This window comes from Heloderma suspectum, chromosome 6 (genome assembly GCF_057233095.1).
Source record: "Heloderma suspectum isolate Gila_16-S chromosome 6, 16-S_ref, whole genome shotgun sequence".
Lineage (NCBI taxonomy): Eukaryota > Metazoa > Chordata > Lepidosauria > Squamata > Helodermatidae > Heloderma > Heloderma suspectum.
Window position 1 is genome coordinate 100099029 of NC_139463.1, and position 15873 is coordinate 100114901.

Sequence of the window (15873 nt, forward strand, 5' to 3'; positions counted from 1 at the left end):
GAGATAACTCTAAAAGGTTAATAAGACAGGGCTTATCTATCCAGAAGCCGTGTTGATTCTTTTTCAGCAGGGCTTGTCCTTCTATATGCTTCACCTAAGTAGTTAGCAGTAAAGGCCAAAAGTCTCAGTTCAAAGCTGACATTCCCAGCTTCATTAATTTAGATTCAAGTGTTTGAATTTCTGTTTTCTTTTTAGAGGAAGTTTCTCCATGACTTCACATCCATAATCTCTTCTACATTCCCAATAATTGTTTAATGACATCAGTTAGAATAGACATGCTGAGGCAGTTTAAGGTGTGCTGAAATGTGACAAGATAGTTTACTCATTGACTTTACTTCAACAAGTGAATAAATCCTAAATATATTTGACAAGTCTTGATGGATATCAATTGCAGCAGTGTAGTTAGCTTCTTGATTCTCTGAGAAACTGAGTCAGGAGTATAAGAGGGATCTTAAAGAGAGGCTGAGTTAGTGTCTTTATTTCCAGATAGACACTAGTGAGTGAGGTGCATTCATCCTAATTTGTGTATGGAGTCAAGGGGTCAGCAGAAGTTCTGGGGCTGGTGGGAAGGAGGCCAAGGCCACCATACGTAGGAATGTCAGAGAAATCCTCAATGGAATCAAATGAGTTTGGATTTCTACAAATCTGACCCATTGATTCTGCAGCGCACCAGTTTTTCCTGAGTCACACAGATTCCACAGACTCAGGGACTGGTTGTTGCTGTTGTTGTTGTTTTACTTTCTGGAATCTTATACAAATGTAATCATAGGAAAATACATAAAATTTAAAAAAAACACCAGCCAAAAATGTGCATTCCTCCCATAGGCTAAAGCACAAAGGGGTATTTGGGGGGGGATTTGTGCATTTGGGGGGATCTGCACATTTTAGCAAGTCTGAATTTGTGCAAATTCAGAAAATTGGGGGGAAAAATCCAATTCTGTCAATGATCAGCCAATGGAAAGAAAGGCACCTGACAATCCACAAAATGCAGACAGAAATTTTATAATATCTATACATCCTTAACCATAGGTGGAGTCAAGGGGTGGCCATAGACAGAGCAGGCTTTTGAATCCAGAACTTTAATATCATGAGTACAAAGCAAAGGGTGGTGGCATCCCTCCTGCCACACAAAAGCACTCCTTTGGACTCCCATTTTCCAGTTCCAGCAATGACCCCGTGGCACAGAAAAGGGAAACTGAGTCCAGTGACCAAGATCATAAAGGCAAAATAGGGGGAGGGGGAATCCACTTTATGAATACAAAAACACTCCTTTAGATGCACATTTTGATTTTCAAGTGACAACCCTGATAGCATACAGAAGGGAAAGGCAAAGCAGGAGGGAACCAAGGTTCAAAAGTGCTAAAATAGGTAAGTTCACCTTAAATTGTGAACCAAGCGAATTTCTCCCCCATTCCTACTGGATCAATCCTTTGCCTGATTGAGCAAGGCACTTAGAATATTCAGCAGAGACACCACAAAGTGCTTCTGTATAGCCAGCTGCATGGGTCCTGTGTGTAGTTTGCAGCAATATAAAGAAACAGTGGCTGGGACACCACCCGGCCAAACACAATCTCTCTCTCTCTCTCTCTCTCTCTCATATTCATACACACACACACACACACACACACACACTCGCCAGGATGCTAAGCTTGCCCACCCAGCAGTTCAATTTGGAAACAAACCTTCAGAACAGAAAAATAACCCACAGATCCATACAACACCTCCTCGGTTCTCTTTTTAGAGATGTGACAAAAAGCATCTCTACACCAGACTAAAATCCCACATTTAAAACAGGGCTTTCTGCTTCTGTTTTAAATGCAGGGTCACAACAGACTCCCTTTAAATGTGCTTCCATTCCCCGCTCCTTTTCCCTCTTATCTGAGTCTTTGATGTGTTTCATTATATAGCTGCTAGATGGTGCTGTGGTCTAGTGCCTCTCATTGCAGGTTTTCCTCTTTTCACGAGGGAACTCAAGGGGAACTGAAGCAGTGTAATTTGATAGATCATTACCTCCAATCTTTTAAAAATGGAATAAAAGTCATTTAGTGCAGGAGACACCCTGGGGGTTGATGCCATCTAAAGGACACACAAATGTCCGTGAGTAACCAATCTCATTAGCAGGATAAAAGCTCTGTGTGAAGAAACCCAAAAATTACACAAGACAGACTTGATCTCTTTCCCAGTTACATATGAGCCATTACTTAAATATAGTTGCAGGATTCAATATAATTTTTTTCTGTTAGGATAGGCCAACTGAAATCAACAAGACTTAAGTTGGTCAGGAAATCAACACAGTCAGTGAAAACATGAAATCAATGGGACCTCTGCTCTGACTAAATCTGGATCCAACTCATTGTTCAGGTCCACGCCTGCTTTGCTCAGGCAGTTGATTTTTTAAAAAAGGTTGTTGGTAGTTGTTAGCTTCCCTTTTGTAAAACATTTATGTGAGCTTTAAAAATTGTTGCTCAAACATTCAGTGACGCTTTCAATTCCGGGCTGCCAAATGTTGAATAATGAAGCATGGAGAGATCATGAGATGTGCATGTATATGTAAACTGTTCTTCAACTTCCTTTGTGGGGGTCTAATGACATCTAATCTGTTCTCCGTAGCATGTCTAATCTGTTTGATAACCTGTCACATTATCACAAGCCTTTTGTTCAGCAAAAGAAAAAAAAAATGAGGAGATACAGGGCACAGACAATGTTGATTGGTGAGAAAGGCATGCAACTATGGGGCCTGACAGCGTGATGCAGAATGGGGAACTTATGTTGCTGAAAGAGAACTTTGCCATATCCCTCTCGTAGGGATTTCATCTTATCTTGAGATACTGGGCCTGAGTAGGTCACAAGATGTGTGCAGAGGGAGATAGCTTGTTCAGCAATATTATTCAAGCTTTTCAGACCTGGAATTTGGGGCCCTACTTCTTAATTATTATTTTTTACAACATTTTGATATAAAGTATTGGGAAATTTCCCTCATGAATTACCCCCACCAGTGAACTCAAAACATCCCCACCAGTAACATGCCCTTTTCAATTCATTCTGCCTCTTTCTTCCAACTGAGGACAAGGGTCTCTTTGCTCTTCTGCCCATCACCTCCATCTACTGCTAGGGCAGCTCTATTTTAGTTCCCATCGTCATGTTAGCTAAAAAGGGCGCCATAAGTAGCTAGTGACTTGGATACGTAGGCATGCCACGTGACCAATGAGTCACTTAAGCAGAGAGCATGCGCAGAAAGCTGATGGAAAAGTACTGAGCCATTATGGGTGGGTATAAAGTAGGGGTGGACGAAAGTCACTTACCTTTTCTCGCAGCTTGTTCGCGGTGGGGGGGAGTGCTTCGCTGCTCCCCCCGCGAAGTTCAGGCTGGGGGGGGAGGCTTCCCGCCTCGCCCGGCCGAAATTCAGGCCGGGGGGGAGGCTTCCCGCCTCGCCCGGCCGAAATTCAGGCCGGGGGGGAGGCTTGCCGCCTCACCTGGCCGCGAACGCAAAAGTTAAAAACAAAACAAAAAACGCCCCCTGATAGGCTACGTGACGATTCACGTAGCCTATCATGGCTAGATCTACAAAGTCAGCCGTGATAGGCTACGTCAATCGTCATGTAGCCTATCACAGATTACTTTAAAAAAAAAAAAAGCGCGTACGCAAATGGCGGCCCCCATAGGGAGCCGCCATTCGCGTTCCTTATTTAGTTGCTGTAGTCTACGTAAATGTTTACGTAGACTACGGTGAAAATAAGGGCAACGCAAATAGCGTTGCCCTTATTTTCGCCGTAGTCTACGTAAACATTTACGTAGACTACAGCGACCAAATAAGGAACGGGAATGGCGGCTCCCTATGGGGGCCGCCATTATCCGTACACACTTTTTTTTTTTAAAGTCACCCGTGATAGGCTACATGACGATTGACGTAGCCTATCACGGCTGACTTTGCAAATCTAGCCGTGATAGGCTACGTGAATCGTCACGTAGCCTATCAGGGGACTTTTTTTTTTTTTCTTTTATTGCAATGGCGGGGGCGGCAGCCGGTCGAAAGACCGGCTGCCGCTCCCGCCCCGCTCGAACACCCGACGAACCACCAGCCGGACCCGCCGCCGGGAGGGACATTCAGGGAAGGTAAGTCCCGGGGGGGGGGTGCAGGGGGCGGGGGGGTGCGGAGGATTTCTCCCCGAAACTTGTTCGGGGGGCCGAACACGTTGGCGCTCGGCCCCCCGAAGTTTCGGGGAGAAATTCTCCGCCATCCCTAGTATAAAGAGGTTGGGCACGTCACGCTCTGGGTCTGGACTGCTCTGTACCCGTTTTGCAAAACGATTAATAAAACTTTGTTGGCTCCACTGTGGCCTGCCTGGCCTCTCATTTAACCAGAAGCAAGAACTTACTTACTTATTTATTTATTCATTCATTCATTCATTTCATTTCTATACCGTCCAATAGCCGAAGCTCTCTGGGCGGTTCACAAAAATTAAAACCAAACAGCACACAACAAAACAATTTAAAATATATAGAACATTAAAGCCACAATATAACAATGCAACCACAATAAAACCTAGCAGCAGTGCAAAAGTTTAAAATCCAGATTTAAAACAGCAAAGCTAAAAGTTTAGAAAGCTAAAATGCTAAAATGCTTGGGAGAATAAAAAGGTCTTCACCTGGCGCCGAAAGGAATACAATGTAGGTGCCAGGTGAACCTCGCTAGGAAGCTCATTCCAGAGCCGGGGTGCCACAGCAGAAAAAGCCCTCCTCCTAGTAGCCACCCACCTCACTTCCTTTGGCAGGGGCTCACGGAGGAGGGCCGCTGACGATGATCTTAAGGTCCGGGCAGGCACATAAGGGAGGAGGCGATCCTTCAGATAACCTGGCCCCAAGCCGTTAAGGGCTTCAAATGTTAATACCAGCACTTTGAATTGGGCCCGGAAATGGACTGGCAGCCAGTGCAGCTCAAAAAGTACTGGCGTAATATGAGCTCGCAGGCCAGTCCCTGTTAACAATCTTGCTGCCCTATTTTGGACCAGCTGAAGTTTCCACACCGTTTTCAAAGGCAGCCCCACGTATAACGCATTGCAGTAATCCAGACAAGAAGTTATCAGAGCATGGATCACTGTAGCTAGGCTATCTCTGTCCAGATAAGGGCATAGTTGGTATACCAGCCTAAGCTGATAAAAAGTGCTCTGTGCCACTGAGTTCACCTGTGCCTCAAGTGACAGTTCTGGATCCAAGAGCACCCCCAAACTACGGACCTGATCCTTTAGGGGGAGTGCAACCCCCTCCAGAACAGGTTGAATATCACCTAGCCGGGCAGACGAACCACCCACTAACAGTACCTCCGTCTTGTCTGGATTGAGTTTCAGTTTATTGGCCCTCATCCAGTCCATTACTGTGCCCAGGCCCTGATTCAGAACAGCCACTGCCTCACCTGGATTTGATGAAAAAGAGAGGGAGAGCTGGGTGTCATCCGCATATTGATGGCACCTCAGCCCACACCTCCGGATAACCTCCCCCAGCGGTTTCATGTAGATGTTAAACAGCATAGGGGATAAAATAGAGCCCTGTGGAACCCCATGGCACAATTGCCATGGCACAGAGCAATAATCCCCCAGCACCAGGCTGATTCTGGAATCGGCCATCCAAGTAGGAGCGGAACCACTGTAGTGCAGTGCCTCCAACTCCCAACCCAGACAACCTATCCAGAAGGATACCGTGGTCGATGGTATCGAAAGCCGCTGAGAGGTCCAGGAGAATCAACAGGGTCGCACTCCCCCTGTCCCTCTCCCGGCAGAGGTCATCCCACAGGGCGACCAAGGCAGTTTCCGTTCCAAAACCAGGCCTGAAGCCCGATTGAAATGGATCTAGATAATCCGTTTCATTCAACAGTGCCTGGAGCTGTCCTACAACCACTCGCTCAAGCACCTTGCCCAGGAAGGGGATGTTGGCCACTGGCCTATAATTGTTAACATCCTCTGGGTCCAGTTTAGGCTTTTTCAGGAGTGGTCTAATTACCGCCTCTTTTAAAGCAGCAGGCACCACTCTCTCTCTCAAGGAGGAATTTACAACCTCCTGGACCCAGCTGGACATCCCCTCCTTGTTTGATTTAATAAGCCATGAAGGGCAAGGGTCAAGCACACAAGTGGTCGATCGGACTTGGCCAAGCACCTTGTCCACATCCTCAGGCCTCAGTAACTGAAATTCACCCAATAAAACTGGACCAGACAGTGCTCTGAACGCCTCTACCAATGGAACTGCATTAATCATGGTGTCCAATTCATGACGAATCTGAGCGACTTTATCTTCAAAGTGCCTTGCAAACTTATCACAGCATGCTGCCGAAGGTTCCACCGTCTCTGTCCCTGGCCCAGACTATAACAGGCCACGAACCACTCTGAAAATCTCCGCTGGACGACACTGAGAAGATGCAATGCTGGTGGAAAAGAACTGTCTCTTTGCCACCCTCACCGCCACAGAGTAGGCTTGATAGTGGGCTCTTACCTGTGTTCGGTCAGATTCAACACGGGTTTTCCTCCACCTGCGTTCTAGCCGTCTCCCCTCTTGCTTCATTGCCCTCAGCTCAGGTGTATACCAAGGAGCTGGCCGGGCTCTGCTCAGAGGGAGAGGGCGCTTGGGCGCGATCGTGTCAACCGCCCGAGTCATCTCTGCATTCCACAGAGCGACCTGGCCTTCGACAGGAGCACCAGCCATACCAGCAGGAAAATCCCCCAGAGCCCTCTGGAATCCATCGGAATCCATTAATCTCCGGGGGCAGACCATTTTAATAGGTCCCCCACCCTTGCAGAGGGGGAAGGCCGCCAGGAGTCTAAACCTCAACAGGAAGTGATCTGACCATGACAAAGGGACAGATGTTAATTCCTCCACTTTCAGATCACCATCCTCCTGCCCAGTCGAGAAAACCAGATCAAGCATGTGTCCTTTTATATGCGTTGGGCCGATGACATGTTGGGGCAGCCCCATGGTTGTCATGGCGGCCATGAAGTCCTGAGCTGCCCCGGATACAGCAGCCTCAGCATGGAAGTTGAGATCCCCCAGGACCATCATCCTAGGGGTCCTCAACACCAAGTCCAAGACCACCTCCGTCAGCTCAGGCAGGGAGACTGATGGGCAGCGGGGTGGGCGGTACACCAACAGAATCCCCAATCTGTCCCGGGTACCCAACACAAGGTACAAGCACTCAAGATCTGCACTCGAATGAGCAGGAAGCCTGGAGAGGGAGATTGAATTCCTATAGACCACGGCAACCCCCCCTCCCCGACCGTCAAGTCAGTGTTGGTGCTGCACCGAGTACCCAGGAGGGCACAGCTGGGAGAGAGTGACCCCTCCCAGTTCCCCCACCCAGGTCTCAATAATACATACCAGGTCAGCCCCCTCATCCACAATCAAATCATGGATGAGGGAGATTTTATTTTGGGCCAACCTGGCATTCAGCAGCAGCAGCACCAGACCCGAGGGCAAACTGGTAAGGCTGCCAGGAACATCAGTTTGGGGGAAGAACCAGAAGAGGGGACAGCTGTAAGGTGTCTAGCCCCTCTTCTCCTCAGCTGGCCTGTTAATCCCCCAACACCATACCTCCCCCTGCCCGTGACCACAGTTATGGTGGCACCTCCCCGACCCCCTGAGTTGCTCAACAGTCCTCCCAGGCACATATTAAAATGTTAAGATATAAAATATACAACAATATAAAAGAAGATAAAAGAGAGCAGCCGCTAAGAAGGAGCAAATAAAGTCCACGTTTGCCCCTTTCTCCCTGGTCTTTAAAGCTGCCGCCCTCTGCTGCTGCTATTTGCTGCTGGTATCTGTGGCTGCTGGTGTCTCTGGAGAAGCAGGTGGGTGGGTCTGCAGGTGCTGTTCCGTGCGACTCCAAGTGCGATGCTAAGTGCGCACTTAGCATCGCACTTGGTGCGACGCCGAGGCACTGCCTCTGGCAGACCCGCCTTAGTACCTGTTCGGCGGGGGCAGAAGCCGGCTCAGGATCCACCCGGTGCAGCTGCTGGCTGGTCCTCCTTTTCTAACAATCAGTTATCAAGAAACATCCTAATTCTAGTCCAGGCAAGGTATCCACCTGGGTTTAAAAGAATTAGAACATCTTGCCCCAACCTGTTGCCATCCACAGTTCCCCGCCTCCCATCACCCCCCCCCCCCCAACACTGGGCTAATGGCTAATGGAGGCACCAGGTTGTGGAATTTAGAAGGAAGGGTATCAGTCTTTTACACTACATAAGGCCAGTGGATGTTGATGGGGCAAAGCGTTCCAGCTAGGAGGACAGGTTGCTTACCTATAACTGTGGTTCTCCAAATGGGCACCTGTGCACACATAGATGCGCAGCATATTTTTCCCCCAGCTTTCCAGCTCAAGCTGTCGATGAGAGGCTCAGCCATATGGCCAGTGAGTGCCATGAGACACTGAATGGCTATGCTGGTTTCTTTTTCCTAGGTGCAGAACTTGGCATTTATCCCTATTAAATGTCATTCTGTTGTTTTCTGCCCAGCGCTCCACTCTATCAAGATCACTTTGAATTTTGTTTCTGTCTTCCAAAGTATTATCTATCCCGCCCAATTTTGTGTCATCTGCAAATTTCATCAGCATTCCCTGCACCTCCTCCTCCAAGTCATTCATAAAAATGTTGAAGAGCACTGGGCCCAGGACTGAGCCCTGCGGTACCCCGCTCATTACCTCTCCCCAGTTTTAGAAGATCCCAATGATCCCAACACTCCACACTTTCTTAAGCCAAAATGCTGAGCAGCAAGGTGGTCAACTTGGGGCTGATCTACATTGCACCTGCCATCGCAATGAATTCAGCGTCCTGTCGGGTTAAACGCTCTCGCATTAAAACGTGATTATTCACACTCACCCATTTTCCCCGTTGCAGTGCTTCATTGAATGCGCAAGCTCGGTTCACACTCGAGCGCTGTGCTGTTTTCCTGCTGTTTTCCTGCACGCGCTTGTCTGATCTCGGAAGCTAAGCGGGGTTGGCCCCACTCAGTAGTTGGATGGGCAACCGCCTGGGAATCAGGCTTCGTGCATTGAGCAGGGGGTTGTTATATCCCTTCAAATGAGACTAAGTTTTACCCCCTCCTATCCCCTGCTCAGAATGTTTTTGTAAAAATTAAGGCGTTATCCTCGCAGAACTGGGGCTTCTCCTCGATGTTTTTTTTTTAAATCTAATTCAGGCATGATCTTCGAAGCTTCGAAGATCATGCCACAATTAGAAAAAAAAACATCGCGGAGAAGCTCCAATTCTGGAAGAATAATGCCTTAATTTTTTTAAAAGACATCCAGAGCGGGGGATAGGAGGGGGTAAAACTTAAATAAGTCTGTTTTCAAAACTAGGGCTAAGTTATGGAGAAACTCCGAGCATGTACTAGGTGCCTTTCCCTCACCACTGAAGCTAGAGTTCATGCAAAATGAAGAAACACACAAATGACAAAACATGCATAGGACTGAGCTGAAAGGGTAGTCAGTTCAGTAGCCAGAATTGGGTAGGCGCTGTATCAAGCCTGCAGTACCATGCTCACAACTCAGGATGTATTTCTGAGTAAACATACAGAACATCAGGGTGCAGACCTCCCTGCAAAAGGAACTTGTCCTGGAATCCTATTCACACTTTCCTGGGGGTAATCCTCCTTAAACATAATGGAGCTTACTTCTGAGTAGGCATACATAGGATTGCATAAGTTAGCAGTATTTATCTCCCCTCCACCTCAAAACAACAACAATAACCCCTATTTTTATTAAAGCTTTCTGTTCATAGGAACATAGGAAGCTGCCTTACACTGAGTCAGAACCTTGGTCCATCTAGACCAGTATGGCCAACACTGACTGGCAGCAGAGGCTCTCCAGGGTTTCAGGCCGGATTCTTTCCTAGCTCTACCTGGAGATGCTGAAGATTGAACCTGGGCCCTTCTGCATGCCAAGCATGTTCTCTACCACTGACCTACAGCCCTTCCTATTGCTGGATAAAGGCTACTGACAAACAAAACAGCCCCAGATTGGTTTCTCTGCAACCATGTGAACCCATTTTTCTCAAAGACTTGAGTGAGAAGGAGAAAAACAAACCCTCTTGTCTGTTTGTCAAATACAGCTCAGAACTTCCCTTGTCCACCAAAGAGAATTCTCTTTAAGAATTCCCCAAGATATGATCTGGGTGGAATAAGAAAGAGAAAGAAAGAACAGGATAGGGGAGGGAAGAAGAAAAGAAGAATGGTGATTGGAAATGGCAGCGGGTGGGTGGGGGGTAGAGAGAATGTTCTAAGCCAAGTGGCTCCTTTCAGAGAGGTAGTACTTCAGAGGCTGTGAGAAGAGGCTGTGGAGGGTTAAATGAACTTTATGAGGTGAGGTGGCTGTGGGCTTTTGGGGGCTTTTTTTTTTTAAATGGTAGAACCTATTTAACCTAAGGCCTCCTAGTAACAGCAAGGCTACTGAGCTCAGAGAGAAGAAGCAGGCTTGTATTAAGTAGGGCTGTGCACTACTTCAGATCCAGATCTGAATTCCGAACTGAAGTAGGGTGATTCAGACCAAATTGGTCCAGATCCGAAGCGGGTCCAGATCCAAAGTGGGTCCAGATCTTGAAAATAGCAAATTTTACCTGTGACTCACACAGAAGTCACTGGACCTAACTGCCTGAAATTTGGTACATTCGATCAGCTCCATGGGGGCTACCAGGTCTCCAAATTTTATGGATTTTCATACAAACTAAAAGGTTTGGCCGTTTCTGTTTTCCAGTGCAAGTCAATGGGAAAATGTTTTTTAAAATGGTAATTAGGACAGCTGAAAAGATCTGGGGCACAGCTCAAAAAAGATCCAGGGCCCCTTATTAACAGTGCCCCTGCCTGGCCTGAATAGGGTGGGGAGGGAAACTGGGAACCAGGGCAGTGTCTGCCTTGTGCTTTCCCTCCCCCTCCCTACAACTCCTGTTTAGGGCTTGGAAAGGTGGTGCCAGCAAGAGAAAGCACCTCCCTTCCATCGCCCCCCCCCTCCAAAACCTGCTTTAAAAAAACCCCAGGGGCAGGATTTGGAGCCTGGTGGTGAGGGAAAGCAAGAACCTCACCTCGTGCCTTCCTTCTCCCCGCACCCCAACACACTCACAACAAGCCTTGCTAAACACCCAGGCCAGGGCTTGGAAAGGATGAAAGGGAAATGGGAACCTGGACTTGGAGAGGCAGCAGCAGTGGTGAGGGAAAGTGGGAACCGCACCTCGTGCCTTCCTTCTTCCTTTACCCTCCTCACACACACCCCTCTATACACCCTCAGGGCTTGGAGAGGCATTGCCTGGCCTGGGCAGGGAAGGTGAGGGAAACCAACAGCTACTGCAGCTGCCTGCTGCTCTCCCTCCTTTGTTTACACACACAAGCACAAAACAATCTGAGCAGCATGGAAGTCCCAAACAAATCACCTCTTTAAACAAAAGTCACCAGGGACTAAGCTGCTCCTGCTGTAATCAGTGCAGGAACTGTTCCATTGCATGTGCTTTGCAATATTTAAACTAATATTCTGTAGTGGTGACAGCCACTGATTGGCCAGATGGCAGCCAATCAGAGAGCCCCAATTAATACACCAATCAGTTTCAAACATCATGAGGATCCTTTCCTCCACCCCATTCCCCTGCCTCTCCAGCTCTGTGAAAGGGGGGAGGGACACAAAATGAGGAAAACACAACTCCACTGAGAAGCTGGCAAGTCGCAGTCACTTATCTGCAGCACCCAGCCTAAGTGATCCAGAGCACCACAGGAAAGATCCGGGGCCCAGGCCATAGCAGGGCCTCCCTTACAGCTCCACTGGTCCCAAGCACTCCAAGGCACAATTTGTGACATTGCACAACATTCCTGATCACAATGCACATGTATCAAGGCATCAGCCTTGGCTTCCAATTTCCTGGCTTTGTGGAGTTTGAGCCAAGATAAGATAGCCTTAACATTTTTTATCATTGAATTTGCCGGGGGGTTTAAAAGGAAATTTTTGAAAAGGAAATTCATCCTTACAATGTTTGGTAAAACACACTCACTGATGTTGGTGCTTGAGATGTATTTGGCTTCATGTGTAGTTTGACCCTCAGCTACTGAGTGGTAAAGTCTGGTCTGTATGTTTATAAAGAAAGGAGCTTCTTCTGTTTCAGTTTCAGAGTTCAACCAGTGACAGGGCTGGCACAAGACTACACACCACCTAAGGTGAGAGGAGCTGCCCGTGCCTCCCCCCACCCTCCCACTCCCTATTGTTTTTGGTTTTCTTTTTGCTCACCATGGCTCAAGGGAAGGCTGGTCCCACACAATGATATAGGAAAGGTTCTTTTTCCTTTTGAAGACCAGAACCTGCTTTCTCTTCCCCTTCCTGACTTGTATGATGTTTATGTATACCAGGAATATTCTACTAATGGAAATGGCCACACAAGGGTGCACCAGACAGGGTCCCCAAACTGAATTCTGGGGGATACCAATTTGGTGCCCTTACCTAATATCCACAGCTCTACTTCATCACTGGTCTCCAAGGAGATGAAAAGCCCTGACTGGAGACGGTAGCTGCAGCAGTAGCTCCCTGCAGTAGTCCAGAATACATTGCTGATGAAGAACGTCACCAGGTCCCCATCTGTCTCCAGTAACTGTGGGGTCATCACCTCTCTAGCCTTATGAAGATAGAATATCTTTCTTGGACCTTTAACACAGCACTGAATGGTGACATTGCTTCCCATAGTTGCTACTCAGTCAGGTCTCAGAGAGATACTGGGCCTGGGAAGATGAGGATCTGTGAACAGAAGGAAATCATCATCAACAACCTCATCATCCACTTTTGGGTCCAGAGAGCCCCAAAATGATGAAGAGGATATTTATGCCACAAAAGCTATAATAAAATTACAATGAAATATAATTCATCAATCATCAATAAAAACAACACTATATGGTGTCACATTCCACCTCCCCTGCCCCAGCTGGATTCCATCCTGGGAATTCCAGGTGCATATTTATCATTGCTGGAACCCAGCAGGAACAGGGGTAAGTTTGAGGAGTGACTCTGGAGCCTTTTCATCACAGCTGGGCTGCTTACCTATTATCAGCAGATCCACAGGATCACTGCATCTTGACCAGGACTGAGTGCTTGAGTCGTAGTAGTGACAGATGTAATTTCCTCCATGCTTGCTGGTCACATTAGTGAATAGGAAAATAGCCTCTTGCCTCTTGGCAATGTGTAGGTTCTGGCCATTTTTCTCCAGATAGAAATTCAGCCAACCCTAAAAATTGGCTTTGCACAAGATGGAGACATTTCCTCCTAGTGAAGCTCCCCAGCTAGGAATCATGAAGGTGAGGGGAGCAGGAAGACTCTCACTGGATTATCAGAGAAACAAGGACATCATCATATGCTGCAGGATGGGAATGGCAAGGGTTTCAGCTCCAAAGCCAAAAAAATGCTGCTCTGAACAAATGGAAGCAGCCTGCAAAACATTTCTTCGAATATGTGACATTGTCAGAATGTCTTTATATTTCCCTTACATTGTTTGTTTTTAAGATGTGCTGTTTCATGTTTCATTTAATTCTGTCATGTGTGTCTGAAAAGCTCATGGTTGCTTGCTTCTGTGTTTCCCAAGTGGTTGTCTCCCATACATGAGAACAATAGAAATTCACCTGTGAATGCATGTTCAAGACTGGATGGATAACTATTAATGCCCTTGCTCTAGAGATCACTTCATCACTGGACATAGATCTATCCACAAAAAAACTAAACCTTTCATTGACTGTAGAATATGCTGCTTTCCATCTGCCCATCTCAATAATACATTTATTCATTACAGGATAGAAGGACTGTCTTCAGAATTTGTCGCTGGAACTCTAACCTGAATCAGTATTATCCATGCCAAATTCATTTTAAAAAAGAAAGGTTCTCAGTCATTTTGGTTAAGTCACCTCCTTGTAGTTGGATGGTGTGAATTCTTTTGCAACAGTGTTCACATTGGCTAATGGCTAGGCAAGGCTTTCAAAGCTTAGCCTTGCCAAATTTTGTTAAGGGTGGGTGTAGCCATATGCCCTGTCCTAATTGGTCAGTGTACCAAACCTTTTGAAAGCTGATAGGGGAAAAAGGAAAACTACTAGGCAATTTTTCCCCTCCTGGAGGTCAGGGATAGGCCTTCTCTGGGCCACAGTAGTAACGTTTCTGATTAGCTCTGCTATGTAAGAGCAACTGGTGGCAACAGCACAGGTCAGGAGGAGGACAGAAATTCCTGGTATCTTTAAATGAAAATATATGAATGTGGGGGAGTATCTGGGGACTCTAGACAATAGTTTTGGGGTTTCCTGTGGATACTTTCGAGGCTGGAATCTTCCCTGGCATGGGCCCCACTAGCCCAAGGTAACACACACACCACCTCTGTATATGGATCTATGATTATGGGGACCTATACAATATAGCTCTGTCTTGGGGCCCTACAACTATGAGAGTGCCTAGGGCCTACACAGACTTTAGCTCTGGCCACATGGCTCGGTCAGCAGATCAGGTACGGTGGCAGATTGCACTCCATCTGCCACCTGCAGGGCTGTCCATCATTACCGCCACCACCACACCTCCACTATCACCGCACTACCCCAGCTGTTGCTGCCCCAAACCCACTACACAGCCATGGAATGCTGCTACCGTCACTTCTGCTCCTGCAGCAAATCCCATTTAACTTTAAACAGTGTGTGCTGCTGCTGCAGCAGAAAACTGACTAGTGGTATGCCAACAGGGCTCTCCGAGGTCCTTCCTCAGAGCAAAACATTGAGGGGTCACATGACTCCCAAAATGCTAGGAGCGCCAATTAAAAAGGCAGAGAGGAGACAGAGGCAGTGGAGGGTCCTCTCAGCTACCCCAGGCATGGCAATGTCTTGTACCATACCATCTTCAAAGGCAGCCCCAGATACAATGCATGTTAACTTTATATTATTATATTTATTTTCTGTCTTCCCTCCAGGAGCAAAAGCCCTCCCCATTTTTAATGTCGCAGTAATTTACTACATTGTAAAAAATGTTTCTGCATTATTGTTCTGCATAAAACAGCTTTCTTTGTATCAACTTAAGTTGATATACCAGCTGCAACCCTATCTGGACAGAGATAGCCTGGCAAAAGTTATCCATGCTCTGATAACCTCCTGGTTGGATTACTGCAATGCGTTGTACATGGAGCTGCCTTTGAAGATGGTTCAGAAACGTCCATTCATTCAAAACATAGCTGCTAGGTTACTAACTGGGACAGGCCGATATGATTATGCGATGCCAGTGCTTCATCAGCTGCACTTGGCTTCCAGTTAGGGATGTCAGAGAATTCCGCCATGGATCTCGGTGAGGCCGAATGCCAGTGCATTCAGCCCCCCGAAATCCATGGCAGAACAAAGCCTCCGCCCCCCAACCCACAAAGGGCGCGCGAGACAGAGCCCCCACCCCACGAAAGGTGCACGAAATGAAGCACTTACCTGCTGCCATCCGCGCTGACTTGCAAATGGCGGCCGCCCTGCGGCCGCCATTCACTTCTTCATCAAAGCCGTGATAGGCTACGTAAATACTTACATAGCCTATCATGGCTAACACAGGGATGCCTTTTTGCGTAAGAATTTACGTAGCCGATCACAGCAAACAAAAAACAAAACTGCGTACGCAAATAGCAGCAGCTATGGCGGCCGCCGTTTGCATTCCCTTTTTTTTGCCGTCTTAACCTACGTAAATATTTACGTAGGCTATTACAGCGGAAAAAAAGGGGACCACAAATAGCGTAGTGGGCGCTATTTGCGTTTCTTTTTTTCCCGCCATAATAGCCTACATAAATATTTACGTAAGCTAAAACAGCGGAAAAAAGGGAACACAAATGGTGGCTGCCGTAGCCGCCGCCATTTGCGTATGCGGGTGTGTGGGGTTTT

At 47.3% G+C, this 15873-nt stretch overlaps 1 protein-coding gene across 1 annotated transcript in view; it reads right to left on the reverse strand.

Annotated features, from left to right (window-relative positions):
• Nucleotides 1–12608, reverse strand: part of LOC146342068 (leukocyte immunoglobulin-like receptor subfamily A member 2) — a 47857-nt gene extending 35249 nt beyond the window's left edge. Inside the window, exon 1 of the mRNA XM_084807767.1 lies at nucleotides 12449–12608. Within this exon, the coding sequence (XP_084663893.1) occupies nucleotides 12449–12608 (160 nt within the window). The remainder of the gene's footprint in view (nucleotides 1–12448) is intronic.
• Nucleotides 12609–15873: the final 3265 nt, after the last annotated feature.